Here is an 18,115-nt window from a genome sequence, read left to right on the forward strand (position 1 = left end):
CCACTGCGGCTGTTTACCGGGCGTCAATTTCGCCGAATTTTCAGGCGAATCCCAACTCAAGCAAGCTGCCAGCTTTAAAGGCATGATGCTAGGGCAGGATGTATTCATTAATACAGCTAAGTAACAAAAAGATAGTTACAAATGAAAACTTGTTATAAAAAAATGGACCAGGCTAATAAAATAAACTAAAAGTAATCAGAAACTTTGAAAACAAGTTCATTCCATTCACCTTTTGACAAAGTGGCTGGTACAAAACACTGACAAACATTGGCCCTTATTTCAAATGGACTTAATGGGTTTTCTAGTAAAAAAGAATATAGTTTCAATTTGAACTAATTAACTGCACAGGGTTTTGTGAGCAATCTACTTTTCAAATAGCTGATATGAATACAGCTCAATACTTTGGAATCTGAGATGATATTTGCAAAAATCAAAAGCAATGTACCATTTGACCTTTCATGCAATTATTTCAAAGATAACTTAGCACTGTTCATGGAAGAGATGGGAAATGAAAATATAGCTACTAACAAACTGCATCTTTCTGTAATGCCACACCAAGCCCTATTTTATGTTTTAACACAAAAATACCAGGTGTTCATACCATTGAAACCATGATGCTTCAATATGGGGTTGTAGTGGGTCCATGGACCTCCTCATCGAGGGTCAGTGTTTAGTATGATCCACCCAAGACAGAGTGTCAATTCATTGAGTATTAGCCAAAAAAAAAAAAAAAAAAAAAAAAAAAAAAAAAAAAAAAAAAAACAGTAAAGAAGGTTGATAAAACTGTTTATCCAATATTTGTAATTTCTACCAAATAACTTTTATTACCCTTCAACTGAGAGAAAATTATAAAAATCAAGAAAATCTAGTAGTAGTGCAATGTGAAAGGAAGAAAGGGAGTTGGGACAGTGTAGGCAAGTATGGCGCACATTTACTGGCAAAAACGATATGCTAATGTTTAGAAACGCGTTGTGTGCTGATATGGTTTAAACGTTAAAGAGAATAAAAAAGCACCCGTTTTACTGTAAAAAAAAAAAAAAAAAAAAAAAAACTAAATTTAATTTTCATTTCTTCAATGTTCCATATTGGATGATACCTCCATATACACCCAACAATTTTTTCCGGGTTAAACAACATTAAAAATATACATACACACATATTCCACTCTACACCTGTGCATCAAGCAATTTTCTATGAACGGCTTCACTCACACATTACATATATACATACATATATAGGTATTATATTATAAAATTGATTGCATGCTGTCTCCGCTTTTAGGCAGTGCCTAAATCTATATATTATAAGCAGTTTTATTTTTATGACTGGCGTTTTCTTTGAGGTGTGGACCGCCTCTTTCAGCTTCAATAGGCGGCACTCACTAAGAAATCACATGACATTTTAACTCGGAAATTCAAGCCGAAAAAAACATAGATATGTTTGCGCCCATTACACCAAAGGGCGATGGAACAATAAAATATTTAAATGATATTAAGCCCATTTTAGAAAAAAACTTTCTAGCTGATTACTAAGCTGAATTGTCTTTTTGGCGCTGTACGCCGGAGCATGCGCGGGCTCGGCACCCAAAGAGTCACGTTATTTCTCAGTGCACGTCGCTATCTTGTCATCCAAGAAAATTCCGTGTGAGAAAGCATCTATTTCCATCGGCGGATTTGAAGCTGTTGCGATTTTTTTATTTTGAATTCGGTAAATGAAGTATGATATATTTCAGGTGGTTATTTTAAGATTTCTTTCCTAATTTGTCTTTCAACTGTGCGAACAGCGTGATACAGAGCAATTTTTGCTATATCTAGAGCGGTCGCAATGTGCTCAGAGGGCTCGTGCGCCCTGGAGAGAGATCGAAGCAGCCACTAGCGTTTGACAAGTTGCTATTGCGCATGCTAAACATACGGTTCTGATAAGCCATGTGAATCAGGCATCACCTGTGCTTTCTCAATGTTTTTTTTATACCCAAACTACCATTTAAAGACTCAGAGTGAATCAGCCACAGACAAAGGGTTAGCTAGGCAGCCAGAAAGAAGAACTAGAAACATAGAATACGGTGTCTGTTTTACATTATAAAATACACGAGTTAACCTAAATGAGGCCGTCATTTATCATAATATTTCGCATGAATTTGATTCCTTGGAAAATGAATGAGATGATGGACCAGTTGCCTAATGTTTAATTTTATGGGGACGAGGCTAAGACTTGAAGGAGACCTAGCCTCGACTTAGCACAAGTCTTAGCCTTGCATCCAAGCTTGATGCGTGCGGAGTTGTCGTTTCCAAATACGGTCAATTGGTAACTAGAAACACATGGTTCGACCGTATCATAAACATTAACCGAAAGAACAGGAACTGCTTCAGATAAAACGCTTCATAATAACTTAAAAACTTCATATTTACAGAAAGTAAAAGTAATTTTCATAAGAGGCGTAAGACGTAATAGCAAGTATCAAACGAGTATACACATTTAAATAAGATAAGGATATTCCGCGCAAACGGCGAATCGCGGATCGGATAACAGCAATAAAAATAGGCCATTTCAGCTATAAGCATGCGAGCGCACTCGATTTGGTTCGTTTGGCGTGCGCTGCATGACGATAGTTGAGGTAGGTTTCTATGGTAATGCGCGCGCAAGCTTATAGATGGAATGGCTTATTTGCATCTGCTATTTGCGCTGAAGTCCATTAAAATATGTGTTACATAGAATTGAAACAGGACTGCTTATTTGAAAACATATAATCTAAACTATGGAGCCTCGTTGAAACACAAGTCAAGTCTTCCATGGGCCCAGATAATGGGCGCCTGCAAAAGCCTCGCTTTCGTTCTGAAACCCCACATGATCTGGAAAGCGGACCATTCGGCGACAGCGTTTATACTTATTTTTTAGTTTTGCATGTAATTAGTTATTTCCTATGGAAAAGACCTCCTCGGACAGTTCCTTGATGAGCGCTTGGCTGTCCGTGTCAGAAAAGTCCATGGAGTTTAGAGGCGTGTCAAGGTTATCCGGGTTGAGTGACAGGTTGGCAGGGTTCAGGAAGGGAACTGGGTCCATCATGTACGGATCCATCTTGAAGTCGAGGGTGTCCGTGGAGGCCTGTGCTCCAGCTTGGAAGGCCGGTGTGTCGTAGCCTGTAAAAAGAAGGTTATCAGTTTTACAATATAGGCAATTTGAGGGATAACTAAAGAAAAGTACCATACTAGGCGTTTAACCTTCCTGTGCGTTTGGCGAGGAAAGGGATGGAGGAAAGGGGTAGGGTAGTTATTGCTTCTTTTTCCTTTCTGTTTGGTGAATCACCAAGGAAACGAAAGATTTACACACAAAAACAAAAACACAAATTTGAATCATTTTGGACTTTTTCGCTGATGCAGACTATATATTTTTAGGATGCGCAAATACAAGTTTAGATTTACAGAAAAAGTATGGAGCTTTCTCCATCGGGCCATTGAATACGATCCTGAATAACAAGGCACCTAAGAGGGGGTCCGTTACATTGAAATTGACACTAATAGCATGGTGACTGACCGAGGCTGGCGCCGTTTAGTGATGTCGGTTTCTGGCGGGAAGGTGCCGGGGTGGCGGGTTGTTCAGTCTCATTATCAGTTTCTTCCGACGACGACGATGAGGACGATGATGACGAAGACGACGACGAAGACGAATCATCATCGGAACCCGAGCTGTCACTCGAGTCACTGTCGCTATCGCTCGATCCTTCGGCGTCTGTTCGGGGTTTCTTCGCGGACGGATCCTCGGTAGCACCTTTTTCTACCTCGTTTCCCTGAAATGTCAAAAGTCCGACAGTTGTTAACTCCAGGCAGTCAATATAGTTTCAGTTTTGAGTGGTTATATCGTGGGGCTATTACACCTGTTTGCCAATACACCGAGGCTAAGATTTCACAGCGCTAAACCTTTATCAATTAGTACGTCCATCCTAATTCTAATGATTTCTTCTGACTATGTCACGCTTTTTTGCTCTTTGGAATCTACTAGAGGGCCACAACAAGAGTAGAGTTGCGTGACTGTTGTTCGCGACACGCTGTGACGTCCTCTGTGCATTTACTAGAAAACAAACGCACAAAAAGACATGCGTTCATTTTATACAACACGACGCGCAATTTTTAAAACTCAATATTTCAAAATGGTGCGAGTGGATCATATCGAAGCCTCAGGGGCAAAAAACAGCTACAGTACCATGGCTACCCTTAAAAGCTTCACATATGTTTTGAAATGAGGGAATCCTAGTTTTAACTGCAAGTTTGCTGACTTCGAACCATTTTCCGTTTGAAGATGGAAATATTTCCTACCGGTTGCGCCTGGTCGTCATTCGCCTCCTCTTCCGGTTCGTTAGGTTTTGTCAGTCCTGATATGTCCGAACTTGCATCGGAGAGGGCAATACTTCGTCGGCGTTTCCTCGGGCGCACGATCTCCTCGTCGTCATCTTCCTCTCCGAGCTCTGCCGCCGTTGCGTCTCCATTGACGAGAACACCGTTCTCTTTCGGCATCTCCTGCGTGAATGAAACAAGTAGAGATTTATGGCTATCCTTTCTATTCCGAGGCCATTGTTCTCTTTAGTTACCACCTAGCTAGAATGCTTCAAGACTTGTACTACGAAATCCAATGAGCGGGCAAATACACTGGGTCGAGTAGAATAAGAATGCGCCGCCATGTCTGACAACGAAACACAAACCCTGAGAGCAAATGCGACAACACATAAACCTACCACTTACGTAACTTAACACTTACTTGAAAAAACATCAAACAACAAAAATCAGAAATCACAGTAACAAGAGGCACAAGCACAACAGAACAACGGTCTGCCATCTGCTCGTATAAGGCCAGGCTCTTAAAGCCGCATTGTCACCAGTTCACTCCCGGAGGTCCGACGGAAACCTCGACCGTTAAAAGACAAAAGAATCTATTAGAATCCGAGATATTTAACAGGCCATCCGCTCTAAATTATCAATCACATCCTCGAAGAAACTTGCAATAGACAAACTGCTTTTAATATTTTGAAATATTTTTCGCGTTTTCCGTTAAAAATCATCGGAGATTGTTGCGTAATCGACCGGAAGTAAACTGGTGACAATGCGGCTTTTAACGTCAATACTCATATATTACATTTACCTCATTCGCTACCTCCGAAGACTTTCCAGCCCAAACAACTGCCACGCTCCCCCCCCCCCCCCCCCGTGATCATCTACTCATCACGTCTACCTCATGGTCCATTTTCGCTAGACTACCCTGACCTAACCTGTATTGCCACATCACACATCTTCCCACCTCCCCTCCCCTCCCCCCCCAACCCCCCAATCCCCTCCCCCCTGGTGCTAGCAAATCTCACCTTGACACCCTCAAGCGGAGGCTCCCCAGCACTCGTATTCATCACGTCTACCTCATGGTCCATCTTCGCTAGACTACCCTGACCTAACCTGTATTGCTCCATCCCACATCTTCCCTCCCCTCCCCTCCCCAACCCACCTAATCCCCCCCCCCCCTGGTGCTAGCAAATCTCACCTTAACACCCTCAAGCGGAGGCTCCCCAGCACTCGTATTCATCACGTCTACCTCATGGTCCATGTCGTCTAGACTACCTCGGCTGAGCCTACTGCGGCGCCCAGCTTCACCGTCCTCCACCAGTGCCAGGTTTGTGTGGACGAGAGGGGTCCACCGTAGCGCCTCTGGGTCAAGGACGGTGCGATTGGCTTTGTACACTTTCTCCATGTGGGCGTTGATCACTTCCCGGTTTAAGCAGATTACAAAACTGAAACGAAAATACACTGTGATTTAGATATGTTTTATAAGAACGTCCAGCCTGAGATTCAAACAAATTTTAAGAACATTATAAGAACATGCGCAGGCAAACATAGCAGCAAAATATTGCTTTGTAAGTCCTGAGGCTTTCTAAAATGCAGAATCAGATTGTGCTCATAATAACAACATTATATATTCTTGCTATTGGTCATTTGTGAAATTCTCTTCCTCAGAATTCATTGGGTATTATATCTTTATAAACACTAAAATTTAAGAACATCGTTAAGAACATATTCAGCCTTAAAATGCTTAAAAAAAAGAACGGCCCGGCCTCAACTGGAAATAAACGTTCTTATTAAAAATATAACCATCTAAAAATAAAAGTCTGATACTCGATTGGCGATATTTGTTTGGAAATATCCCATCCACTCGCGTGTAGCCAATGCAAATGGCTACTTTGCGTGACTCGCCATTGTGTGGGATAGTAAAATGGTGCATACATAAGGGAAAAATACTCATTAGTATCTTTTTGTACAAAACAATACATTACCGCAGACAGACATAGTGAAGTAATGAAGTAATATTTTAAAGACTGTGTGAAACATGTCCTTCCCTATTTTGGTGATTTTCTCTGGTGAGTTAATCAACAGTTGTCTAATATTTACAAGATTCCCCACATAAAATTTACCAAAAAAAGCTGCATCATACAAACAATAGTAAACCGAAATGTACCCAACCAAGTTAATGAAAATTTCCAAAATCTTCAACTACATGTTGAACCATGTTGTGATATATGTTGTATCTTATGGCTACTTTGCGTGACTCGCCATTGTGTGGGATAGTAAAATGGTGGCTTGATTGGCACTCACTTGCCATCTCTTTTCTGGATCATGTTGAGTTGCTGTAGTGTAGCTGCAATGTCGTGGGGGTCCATACCGGTGGACTGGCTGATGCCTATACCAACCAAAAACATCATTAACAACACAATGTCGTTAGCAAAAATAATAATAACCACTACATAACCACAAACAATTTGTTCACTTCACGCACACAATCGCCTACCAACGTATCAAAGGAACCTAAAGAACACTAGGGTTACAGCAAATGAGACACTGTGACATTGTGAATGTAATTGACCCCTTATCCCACCTCTACTTTCATGCCATACCAATGTTAAGTTAATATACATTCTAGGTGTACGACTAAAAATCAAGCATGTCTATGGCATACCTTTAATAGTGATGTGATTCTGTTTTTTGTTGTCTAATTTACTATGCCAGGTATCCTCCCTCCGACCCTCATGTCTATGTCTATGACATACCTTTAATAGTGATGTGATTCTGTTTTTTGTTGTCTAATGTGCTAGGCCATGTATCCCCCCTCCTACCCTCATGTCTATGTCTATGACATACCTTTAATAGTGATGTGATTCTGTTTTTTGTTGTCTAATTTACTAGGCCAGGTATCCTCCCTCCCACCCTCATGTCTATGTCTATGACATACCTTTAATAGTGATGTGATTCTGTTTTTTGTTGTCTAATGTGCTAGGCCAGGTATCCCCCCTCCTACCATCATGTCTATGGCATACCTTTAATAGTGATGTGGTTCTCCTTGTTGTTGTGCATATACTCAAGCATCACACTCTTCCAGTAGCTACGATAGCTGATCAGTCCGAGGTCAGAAAGCGGCTTTTCAGGTGATCCTGACTGTCCTTCAATCCTTGACAACAGATAACCTACAATAACAACGGCTAGTTAATTGTTACATCTTTAAATTATCCACTCCCTTTGGATATCAAGGGCGACAGCTCAAATTCTTTATCATACAATCAGCTAACCCTCACTTTTCAGGGTGCTCGGTATGGCATTGTTACTTACTAAAGTCTATTAGCAGGCGGCCAAAGGCTTGCTTCTGATAGTAAAACATGGTTACTTACTTAAGTCTATAAGCAGTCGGCCAAAGGCTTGCTTCTGATAGTAAAACATGGTTACTTACTTAAGTCTATAAGCAGTCGGCCAAAGGCTTGCTTCTGATAGTAAAACATGGTTACTTACTTAAGTCTATAAGCAGTCGGCCAAAGGCTTGCTTCTGATAGTAAAACATGGTTACTTACTTAAGTCTATAAGCAGTCGGCCAAAGGCTTGCCTCTGATAGTAAGACATGGTTACTTACTAAAGTCTATAAGCAGCCGGCCAAAGGCTTGCCTCTGATAGTAAGACATGGTTACTTACTAAAGTCTATTAGCAGTCGGCCAAAGGCTTGCTTCTGATAGTAAAACATGGTTACTTACTTAAGTCTATAAGCAGTCGGCCAAAGGCTTGCCTCTGATAGTAAGACATGGTTACTTACTAAAGTCTATAAGCAGTCGGCCAAAGGCTTGCCTCTGATAGTAAGACATTGTTACTTACTAAAGTCTATAAGCAGTCGGCCAAAGCCTTGCTTCTGATAGTAAAACATGGTTACTTACTAAAGTCTATAAGCAGTCGGCCAAAGGCTTGCCTCTGATAGTAAGACATGGTTACTTACTTAAGTCTATAAGCAGTCGGCCAAAGCCTTGCCTCTGATAGTAAGACATGGTTACTTACTAAAGTCTATTAGCAGTCGGCCAAAGGCTTGCTTCTGATAGTAAAACATGGTTACTTAAGTCTATAAGCAGTCGGCCAAAGCCTTGCCTCTGATAGTAAGACATTGTTACTTACTAAAGTCTATAAGCAGTCGGCCAAAGCCTTGCCTCTGATAGTGGGGCATGGTCATGATGCAAGATACGTTGTACTTCTGTTGACAAGACTTCTCCTGTAAAGAAACAAGATGAGGAGGTGTCAGTAGTTGCGTAGCAACCGTTTATAAATACTTATTGTTACCAATGGCTAATGATTAAGAATTCTGTTGATGATGATAACGGTAAAAATAATAATGACGGTTAAGATGATTATGATGGAAAAAATGACGATGATGTAATGATGACAAAAATAATGATTATGTGACGATGGTAAAGATGAAGATGATGATAATTAAAGTAATGATGATCATTTGAAAAATTATGTGATGGAAAGGATGACAATGAAAATGATGATGTGAAGGTGAAATGATGAAGGTGACGATTACCTTATTACACTTAATTTTCGCGTCACTTCAATGTCGCGAATTTCGCGATTTTAAAAGATTCGCAAAAAAAAGTAACGCGAAAATTAAGTAAGTACACGAGAAGTCTTTGGGGGAATATTGGCCGTTTAATAAGCATTATGGAAACACACTATTTAGTCATCTAATGTACATATAGTACCGTAAGGGGTTGAGTTGTATTTATAATTTTTATGGAACTAAATTTAGCCCACGCATCTTTTTGTTACAAATTGTTTCAGTTTTGATGATTACAGCACATTTTAATTCCACTTGTTTTTATTACGAGGGATTCCTGTGGAACCCCGAAGTCATAAATTGGGCATTTTTTTTCGTCGTCGTCATCGCCAAAACAACATTTTCGTACCCAGATCGTTTCTGACAAATTTTGACCGAGGTGCACTGGATACAAACAAAGCTAAATGATCAAAACTCACATGATTGCTTCAGCCTCACGATAGGTATCCAAATCTTATCAAAAGCGAACTACAGGTTCTCCACCATTACAAATAACTCAACCAAAGAATGTCAACAAAGTGGACAAACGCAGAAACAAGGATTTTTAGTAAGCTTGCTATAAAAACATCAGACAAGAGACGTGTTTACGATCATCCATGTGTTTATCAAAGTAACGCCATGTTTATAAAGGATGGGTACAAACATTAATTCTTGTATTATTTTTCCTTTAAGGAAGTAATAGCTTTTGTCCAGTTGTTCGATTGCTTTACTCAGACATGGTAGTCAAAGGCATATTTATTTGAATTGGTTGCTTTACTCACTCTCAGACATTTCAATGAACATTTCTTTACAGAAGTATTGGTAAGTCCTGAACTAGTAAAATCCAAGAGATAGTTAACTTATAACATTGACTTTAAAGCATTTTTAACACAAATGATGTACACATAGAAGGAGTCTAGAGTGATTAAGATTGAGTTTATAAAAGTTATTTTTTAAGTTACAGTTTAAAAATATCAATATAAGAAGTAGCAGCCAGTTATCTACGACAGTAACTAATTATTCAAAATGTAGAATTATTTGAAGTAGCAAGGTAACGGTTTTTAGCTAAAATTACATCTAGTCAAAATATTGAAAGCAAACAGCCATTGTACTACTGCATTAAAACCAAACGTTACTTTTAGAATTGTGATCCAGTTTATCCATTTAAAGTGTTAGTTATTAATAAACAGTCATTTTTGTGCCTATCTTATGTTAGTTGTCTCATTACATTACAATATATATACTATGCAATTGAACTTCAGTGTGATCAAAAGCTTACTTCTTTTCTGTTGAACATTTAAAAGTCCATTTGAGTAATATTGTCTAATAGTAACCAAAAAAATATATAGATATATATAATTTATTTCAAGGACACACTGTAAGCACTTCATATTGTCAACTTCCTACACTTATAATTTAAGATCTCGTGCCAATGTAATTGTGAAACCAACCAACACTGACCGCTTTGGAAATTTCTGCACAAGCAAATTCGCCTTTAATGTATCGCTTTAATGTATTATGTTATACTGACTATACCTATAATTCAGATGTAATCTGCTACTGGTATAATAAACTTATTATTATAAACTTATTATTAATATTATTATTCCTGAACATGAGAAAAGTCTAAGTAAATCAGTTTTATCAAAATTACATTTAAAGACCAAGGTATTTCAGAGTTAATTCATGCCCAAGTAGTGGATAGTTACCGTAGTAAGTATGGGGTATTGGGTATTAATAGGACAATATACCCCCAGTATTAGCATAAGCTACTTTATACTTATGTATAGGGGAGCATTTTATTGAAGTATTAAAGTAGGGCATTCTAATTTTTTTGTAATAATCTTAGTGACAGGATAACAATAGTGTGTTAGTTGTAATGTAAGACCTTCCCCTTAATCAACATAAAATATGTACCCGTCCATATAGTGGAGGCTACATAAGTAACTGTGGATTGTGGAAAAACTGAAGTTAAGTATTGTCCTCATTTTCATTTAAATCATATGGGGGTAAGCTTGTCTCTGCAATGGAGCCACAGCAGCTTAATCAAACATAGTAACCGTTAGCAGTGATCATTCAAAGTATCGCTAACGTCTTTATGTATTTACTATTGCCTTCTACACATAAAAAAATCTTATTTGAGAAATATTATTTAAGAGAATCCCGAGTTCACGCAGCCACACGTCTAGTTGATTTTATTATCGCGAAAATAAAGTAATCAGGTTTTTACGAAAAAGGAAAAATCTTGAAAATAGAGTGTCACGAAATCTCGCCATTTCAAAATCAAGAAATTTTGACGTCGCGAAAATAAAAGTTTAATAAGGTAGTTAAGATAATGAGCACGGTAAAGAACAAGATAGTGATCAAAATGATGTTAAAGTTGATGTTTGGATGATTATGATGATGACGACGACGATACATCTGATAATATGGTGATGGATGTCATCACAAGAGGCAGATCCAGGAGTTTAAAAAAGCCGGGAGCCGAAAAGCCGAACAAGAGTTTCCAGAAAGAAGGGGCAGGCTTCATTGTTCTTCCGTGGTTTTCCTTATCTTTCTTTTTATTTAAGCCAAATACTGTATCAAAAAATAGGGGGGCTGGGCCTGCTCACCCATCCTTAGCAGCTCCCCTGAACACAATATTGAAAGGTAAGTTAAAGATGTGACAGTGACGGTCTATATGACATGTGATGCAGTTGACAGAAAATTAAGCATATCCTTAAAAATATCTCAATAAAAACAAGCTATATTTGTTATCCAGTACTATAACTGCAGCATGCACATCTAGGCTTACCTTGGAAAAGTAGCCAACAAGATGACACCCTTTTTTGTCATTCTGAGTAAGCACATAAAAGAGGAACGGCTCAACATCATAGTACAGCGTCTTGTGATCAAGGAAGAGCTTGGCAAGCAGACAGAGGTTCTGACAGTAGATCTATGGATACAAAATAGAGTCAAGCTTAACAGAAATTCTGAAGATACAGTATATAAATATGGATGGAGACAAAGATTTAAACTACACACAGGGTCTGATAGAGAGTGTGGTGTATCTAAGGCTCTGACATGTTCTGACAGTAGATGTATTGAAATAAGTGTGACTTAACGTTAGACAATTTCTCACAACAGATGTAAGTTATATCACACTCCATTGGCATAAGATTATACAATACAGACATGTTCTGAAAGTAGATGTATTTTATATTTGTACTCTTAAAGTGTAATGTAATCAAAGCAACCATTATTAAGGGCAGTTTCCCTTGCCTTATTCACAGCACCGTCCACTTCAAACACAGAAATGTCATCTTTTCTGTAGATCTCATTAGCAGGAGGATGAAACCAGCCACACTTTGTCTAGGGTTAAGACAATAAAAGAATCATTTCAGAAAGTTTTAACATGGGATTCACACAAGTTATAGTATGGTACCACTCGAGAATAATATCCAGTCAATACTTTGTTGTTGTCTACTACGAAAATACAACCGTCGAATACTCAGTGTCAAACAGAAGCATACTGTACATAAAATGGTGGTGGGTTTAGACTTAGTTAAGGGCATAGCATTCAAGTAATTACACCCACTAGTGTTCCCATGTTGGTTTGACTCCAGATACAGTTATACGCCTACTCACAATATGACGCTGTACAATGCTGGAACTTTTCATGTACTTCAGACAGAATTCACAGATAAACAGCTTGGATAACCTATGAGGAAGGACAATACCTCAAGTGATAAAAGACATAAATAATCTATTAGAATCTGCACTATCTAACAGCCCATCCGCACTTAATTATAAGTTACATGCTTGAAGAAACTTTCAAAAGACACACTGCTTTACAACTCTGAAATATTTTTCGCGTTTTCCATTAAAAATCATTGGAAATTGTTACGTAATTGACCGGCGGTAAACTGGTGATATTTTTTTTAAACAGTGTGTAACATGTACTGTATGTATAGATCTTTACCCCACGAGTAGGTAATACATTGAATATATGAGAGTATGGTGATAAGTACCATGTATAAATCGTTATCTTACAAGTAAAATGAGCTGGACATGCCTGGCATATTTGAGGATATGGTGATAAGTACCATGCATGAATCTTAACCTAACAAGTACACATGGTTTGGACATTCCTGGCACCTTAAGGTATAGTGATAAGTACCTGTATGGATCTTAACCTTACAAGTACACATGGTTTGGACATTCCTGGCATCTTAAGGTATGGTGATAAGTACCTGTATGGATATTTACCTTAAGAGTAACATGGTTTGGACATTCCTGGCACCTTAAGGTACAGTGATAAGTACCTGTATGGATCTTTACCTTACAAGTAACATGGTGTGGACATTCCTGGCATTTTAGAGTATGGTGATAAGTACCATGTATGAGTCTATACCTTACAAGTACACATGGTTTGGACATTCCTGGCATTTTAAGGTATGGTGATAAGTGCCAAGGGATATTTAACTTACAAGTAACATGGTTTGGACATGCCTGGCATCTTAAGGTATGGTGATAAGAGCCATGTATTGATCTTTACCTAAGTAACAGATCTTTACAAGTAACATGAGTTGGACGTACTGTACCTGGCATATTCCTGGGGATATGGTGAAGAGTACCATGTATGGATCTCATGGCGACCAAACTGGATAAGTGCAGGAGATCTGACGTTAGGGTGAGGCGCACTTGTTGGGGTGACCATCATTTTGGAATTGGCTTTCTCTTGAGCCTTCTTAAACAGGGCAAGATCTGCCTCAGTCACACCTGAATGTACAACAAACACAATAACATCAATATCATGGGCACTTTTGAAAAGCCTGGGGTTCTGATTCAGGTGCTGCAGACTTCTTTCTTAATACTTTTTTTGTCCTGTTTTGCAACTAAATTTTAAACCTACAGTATTAAACACCCATTCCTCTTGTGTTATTAACTGGCTTAGTCACAGCAAAAGACAAAAATATGAAGTGTATTCTTGTGAGTGTAACATTAGATGCATGTTTCGCCCCCTCGCCTCACCCCTTTACTCGCACCCCACCTATTCTCCCTGTTGATACCTGGGGGTAGCTGTAAATGTTTCTTGGGTGAGGGTGTCGCATGATGGGCTAGCTCTGCCTTCTCTCTCTCCCTCTCCTCTCTTTCTCTCTGCTCCTTTATCATAGCATTGGATGGTCGCCCTGGCCTCTTCTTAGGGGGTGGGTCATCAGGATTGGGCGTGGCTGGTGAGGGGACGGCTGATGTCTTAGGAGTTGATATGATGGAGTCTGCTTTTTCCTGTAGTTTTTCAGCTTTTCGGCTCTCAGCAGCAATGGGGCATGCTCCAATACTGAAAAATATATTCATTGATGCATGGCATATTTAGTGTTAAGTCTCCTGGTAAGTTTTTAATGAAAGTTGTTTGTATGAAGTGTCTGTATACTGTAACTATATCCAGTTTGTCGAATGAATATACTTGTTATTCAACTCTGTCAATTGTTTGTCTTTGTTTAACATTTCAGGGCCCAGGCCATGTTTGGCTTAACTGGTTCACTAAACTGGTTCTTCTTTGCTTCAAATGATTTTCTCCCTTCACAAAAACAACAGTATCAATCTACAGTAAGCTGTGTTCAGTGATCAGACAAAAGCGGCATAATGACTAAGGTGCATTTCTGTGATATGCCTTTTACTAAACTATATTGTACTGTATCCATACTCATATAATTCAGCATTTGAAATGGAAGGGGTTGATAGTTTCCAAATTTTATGTTATTTATCTGACTTACACTAAAATTCCTTGAGTTTTCCTATCTGATCTTCTACCTACAAGCTTGCCTGGCAGGACAAGGGACAGACCTCTCTGATCTGCAAACGTCACCTTGGACTTCCTCAGACTACATGGCAAGTACAATATAAAATATCACTAGAAAAATCACAGTGGTCCATATGATACATACCTCCCTTCTTAATTTTTCAGGTTTTTCAGGGGGGGGGGATGGTAATAAAAGAATGTCAATCACCCACTCCTTTCTTATTATCATTGAAAACACAGCGTTTTATTGTCAAGGAAACTTCAAAATAACAATCTACGAGAGTGGAGTCTGATATCTTATTAACGATATTTGATTTAAAATATCTTTGTTGCTTGCTTGAATAAGCCGATGGAAATGGATGCTTTGTGTGACTCCCCATTGAGCAGTAGCATAAAATGGTGTTGTGATTGCCTTTCTTTAAAAAGGAGGTTAAAGAAATACATGTAAATAAAAGACCGGTAGGGACACTTGTTAGGGAGGGGACACTTTTCTTTCATTCTTGATAAAAACTACTAGAAGAGAGTGGATATTTAATAATAGAGATGATGCATGCAGCAAAAAATCTGAACTATGACTACTTTGTGTTTTCTGTCTAGCCTGATCCATAAATAATGTTGATCATTTACCTAAAGGTAAGCTTAAAAAGGACAAGGCTTTTTAAACACAGTAGGTATACATAATGCATACTGTACCTTCTATGAGTGCTGAATCGTCCTGTCACATGACCTGTACTATCACACCCAGGCGTTGGACACATCCTGCAAACAAGCATCAATCAGGATTAGAGTCATGAGAAAGATCTAAGCTGGATTTCCATGATAATGCCTACTTACCAGCAAAGCTGTCACCTCTAGTACAGTGACATTGTCTATACATTTACTGTTCTATATAATGAAAGGCTTGCTCCAGTACAAGATCCTATTCAAAAGAACTATGTGGCATTTTATTTATGTCTACTGTACACACAGTAAAGCCTGAAACATGAGCTGAACAATAGTGGTGTTGGACATGGTCAGGACATAAGGTACTACTGTACACACAGTAAAGCCTGTGAGCTGAACAATAGCAGTGTTGGACATGGTCAGGACATAAGGTACTACTGTACACACAGTAAAGCCTGTGACATGAGCTGAACAATAGCAGTGTTGGACATGGCCAGGACATAAGGTACTACTGTACACACAGTAAAGCCTGTAACATGAGCAGAACAATAGCAGTGTTGGACGTGGTCAGGACATAAGGTACTACTGTACACACAGTAAAGCCTGTGAGCTGAACAATAGCAATGTTGGACATGGTCAGGACATAAGGTACTACTGTACACACAGTAAAGCCTGTGAGCAGAACAATAGTGGTGTTGGACATGGTCAGGACATAAGGTACTACTGTACACACAGTAAAGCCTGTGAGCAGAACAATAGCAGTGTTGGACATGGTCAGGACATAAGGTACTACTGTGCACAAAGTAAAGCCTGTAACATGAGCTGAACAATAGCAGTGTTGGACATGGTCAGGACATAAGGTACTACTGTACACACAGTAAAGCCTGTGAGCTGAACAATAGCAGGGTTGGACATGGTCAGGACATAAGGTACTACTGTACACACAGTAAAGCCTGTGAGCTGAACAATAGCAGTGTTGGACATGGTCAGGACATAAGGTACTACTGTACACACAGTAAAGCCTGTGAGCTGAACAATAGTGGTGTTGGACATGGCCAGGACATAAGGTACTACTGTACACACAGTAAAGCCTGTGAGCAGAACAATAGCATTGTTGGACATGGTCAGGACATAAGGTACTACCTGAGCTTATCCTTATCAGGAAGTTGGTGTTTGCAGTATTTTTTATATGATAATATCAGTATATTATACTGTATGACCGGAGCATACTGTAACATTGGGACGATTGCGGTGTTTTTTAACACCTGGAGGTGGTGGTTTTTGCAATATTGCTCACCCTCGAGAAAAGGACAGTGGTGCTTGCGGTTAAAGTTCTACCCCTGAGAAGATAGTGGCGTCATTGTGCTAGTGTTCAACACTAAATGTACTAAAATAAATATATCATTGCCTACCCTTGAGATGATGGTGGTGTTTGGGGTTCAGGGGACTGAGGCTGGATCTTGCGTCGTGGAGGTGTGACGATAGGGGAATCAACATGTCCTTTTTTCTTCCTGCCAGGAGTTTTTGTCTTGCACAGAAAGCAGACCCAGCTTCCTGGTAGAAAAAAAAAAAGGATAATTTTAATCGTAAATTAATAACTTTACTGTATTACCCTAAAATAATGACTTTGAACTGTTAACATGTTAAGCTGAGTTTGTTGTTTCTTGCTTGCCAGAATTCAAAATTCTTGTCTTGGATAGCTATATATGGTTTAATTCTTTCAATACACCAAAAACTGGAAATCGACTCTGCCAAATTTTCGTCTTTAATAAGACTTCTTCGGGGCAGACTGAAGAAGGTGAATCGTTACAAGCTTATTTACATCAGAATAGTGGCGCGAGACGCAAAAACATTACAACTGACAAAAACGTGCATATTCTAGAATAGCGCGCGCTATGGATAAAAAGAATTTACACATCTCTACGTGAGTTCCTACTACAAAAAAAGTCATCACTATTAAGACCCCGCAGGTAGATAGACTTAAGCCGATAAGCCCACTGGCCTTCCCTTTCCCTAAGCTGAGCCTCAGAGTTACACTTATAACAGTGATCAATTCTAAACTGGAAAAAAAACCTATTAAGTGGAAACATCTTAGGGTCCTGACCCCGTACACAGTTCTGCTCAAGGTTAAACCAATCAGCTATCGAGCTATGATTTGGGGTTTGCACGGCGCAGATCTGCGCGGTTTGAGCCAATCAGACGTTATAGATCTCGGTGACATCAAGGAGGTGTTGACATACAATAACCAGACTACTCTGTATGGCATAAATATCTGGTTATTACATGTCAACAGGGGTAAAGCCTTTGTTAATTCTCAAACAAAAGGTAAAACAAAACCTCTGAAAGTCTGAACGAAAACACCTTCCATTGACTAAATACAATAAGCTAAAAAGGAGCGACATTATTTTCACAGGTCCTCTTTTATTATTATAGTTTCTCAAATTGATACTTTTTGTGTTTGATATGTGTATTATTTTTAGCTTACTTGAAGGGTGCTAATTTGGCGGGATTGTTTTGGCGCGTTAAGAACAGTGTTCTCAAATACTGGAACTTCCTTCGTGTATCTCCTCCTTAGAGTTAATCGATTAACTCCAATATAATGCCTTCCTTATTTTCGGAGTTTATGATATTTCTTTGAATACCTTGTATCCCAGAAGAGTCCTTGCGTTATTTTCCAATTTCAACTGGAAGCTTGGCAAGCCTTAATCGGCCACGGCGGACTTGTTACTTTGCTTTCGTTGTAAATGCGTATGCAACCATACAAATATCTATCTTTGGTCGCTTAATAGTAAACTC

General features: G+C 39.1%; 1 protein-coding gene across 2 annotated transcripts in view; it reads right to left on the reverse strand.

The window, feature by feature from the left end:
* Positions 1 to 1,968: 1,968 nt before the first annotated feature.
* The window catches only part of LOC5511356 (histone acetyltransferase KAT6B), a 29,497-nt gene continuing 13,350 nt past the window's right edge, over positions 1,969 to 18,115 (reverse strand). For both annotated transcript variants that reach the window (XM_048722636.1, XM_048722635.1), the window contains 14 exons: positions 16,732 to 16,873; positions 15,350 to 15,415; positions 13,926 to 14,194; positions 13,458 to 13,635; positions 12,502 to 12,574; positions 12,136 to 12,225; positions 11,669 to 11,809; positions 8,457 to 8,550; positions 7,346 to 7,492; positions 6,627 to 6,711; positions 5,521 to 5,767; positions 4,311 to 4,511; positions 3,532 to 3,784; positions 1,969 to 3,137 (listed from right to left, as the gene is read on the reverse strand). In XM_048722636.1, coding sequence (XP_048578593.1) covers positions 2,908 to 3,137; positions 3,532 to 3,784; positions 4,311 to 4,511; positions 5,521 to 5,767; positions 6,627 to 6,711; positions 7,346 to 7,492; positions 8,457 to 8,550; positions 11,669 to 11,809; positions 12,136 to 12,225; positions 12,502 to 12,574; positions 13,458 to 13,635; positions 13,926 to 14,194; positions 15,350 to 15,415; positions 16,732 to 16,873 — 2,216 coding nt within the window. In that variant the 3' untranslated portion in view covers positions 1,969 to 2,907. The remainder of the gene's footprint in view (positions 3,138 to 3,531; positions 3,785 to 4,310; positions 4,512 to 5,520; positions 5,768 to 6,626; positions 6,712 to 7,345; positions 7,493 to 8,456; positions 8,551 to 11,668; positions 11,810 to 12,135; positions 12,226 to 12,501; positions 12,575 to 13,457; positions 13,636 to 13,925; positions 14,195 to 15,349; positions 15,416 to 16,731; positions 16,874 to 18,115) is intronic.

Source organism: Nematostella vectensis, chromosome 15 (assembly GCF_932526225.1).
Source record: "Nematostella vectensis chromosome 15, jaNemVect1.1, whole genome shotgun sequence".
Classification (NCBI taxonomy): domain Eukaryota; kingdom Metazoa; phylum Cnidaria; class Anthozoa; order Actiniaria; family Edwardsiidae; genus Nematostella; species Nematostella vectensis.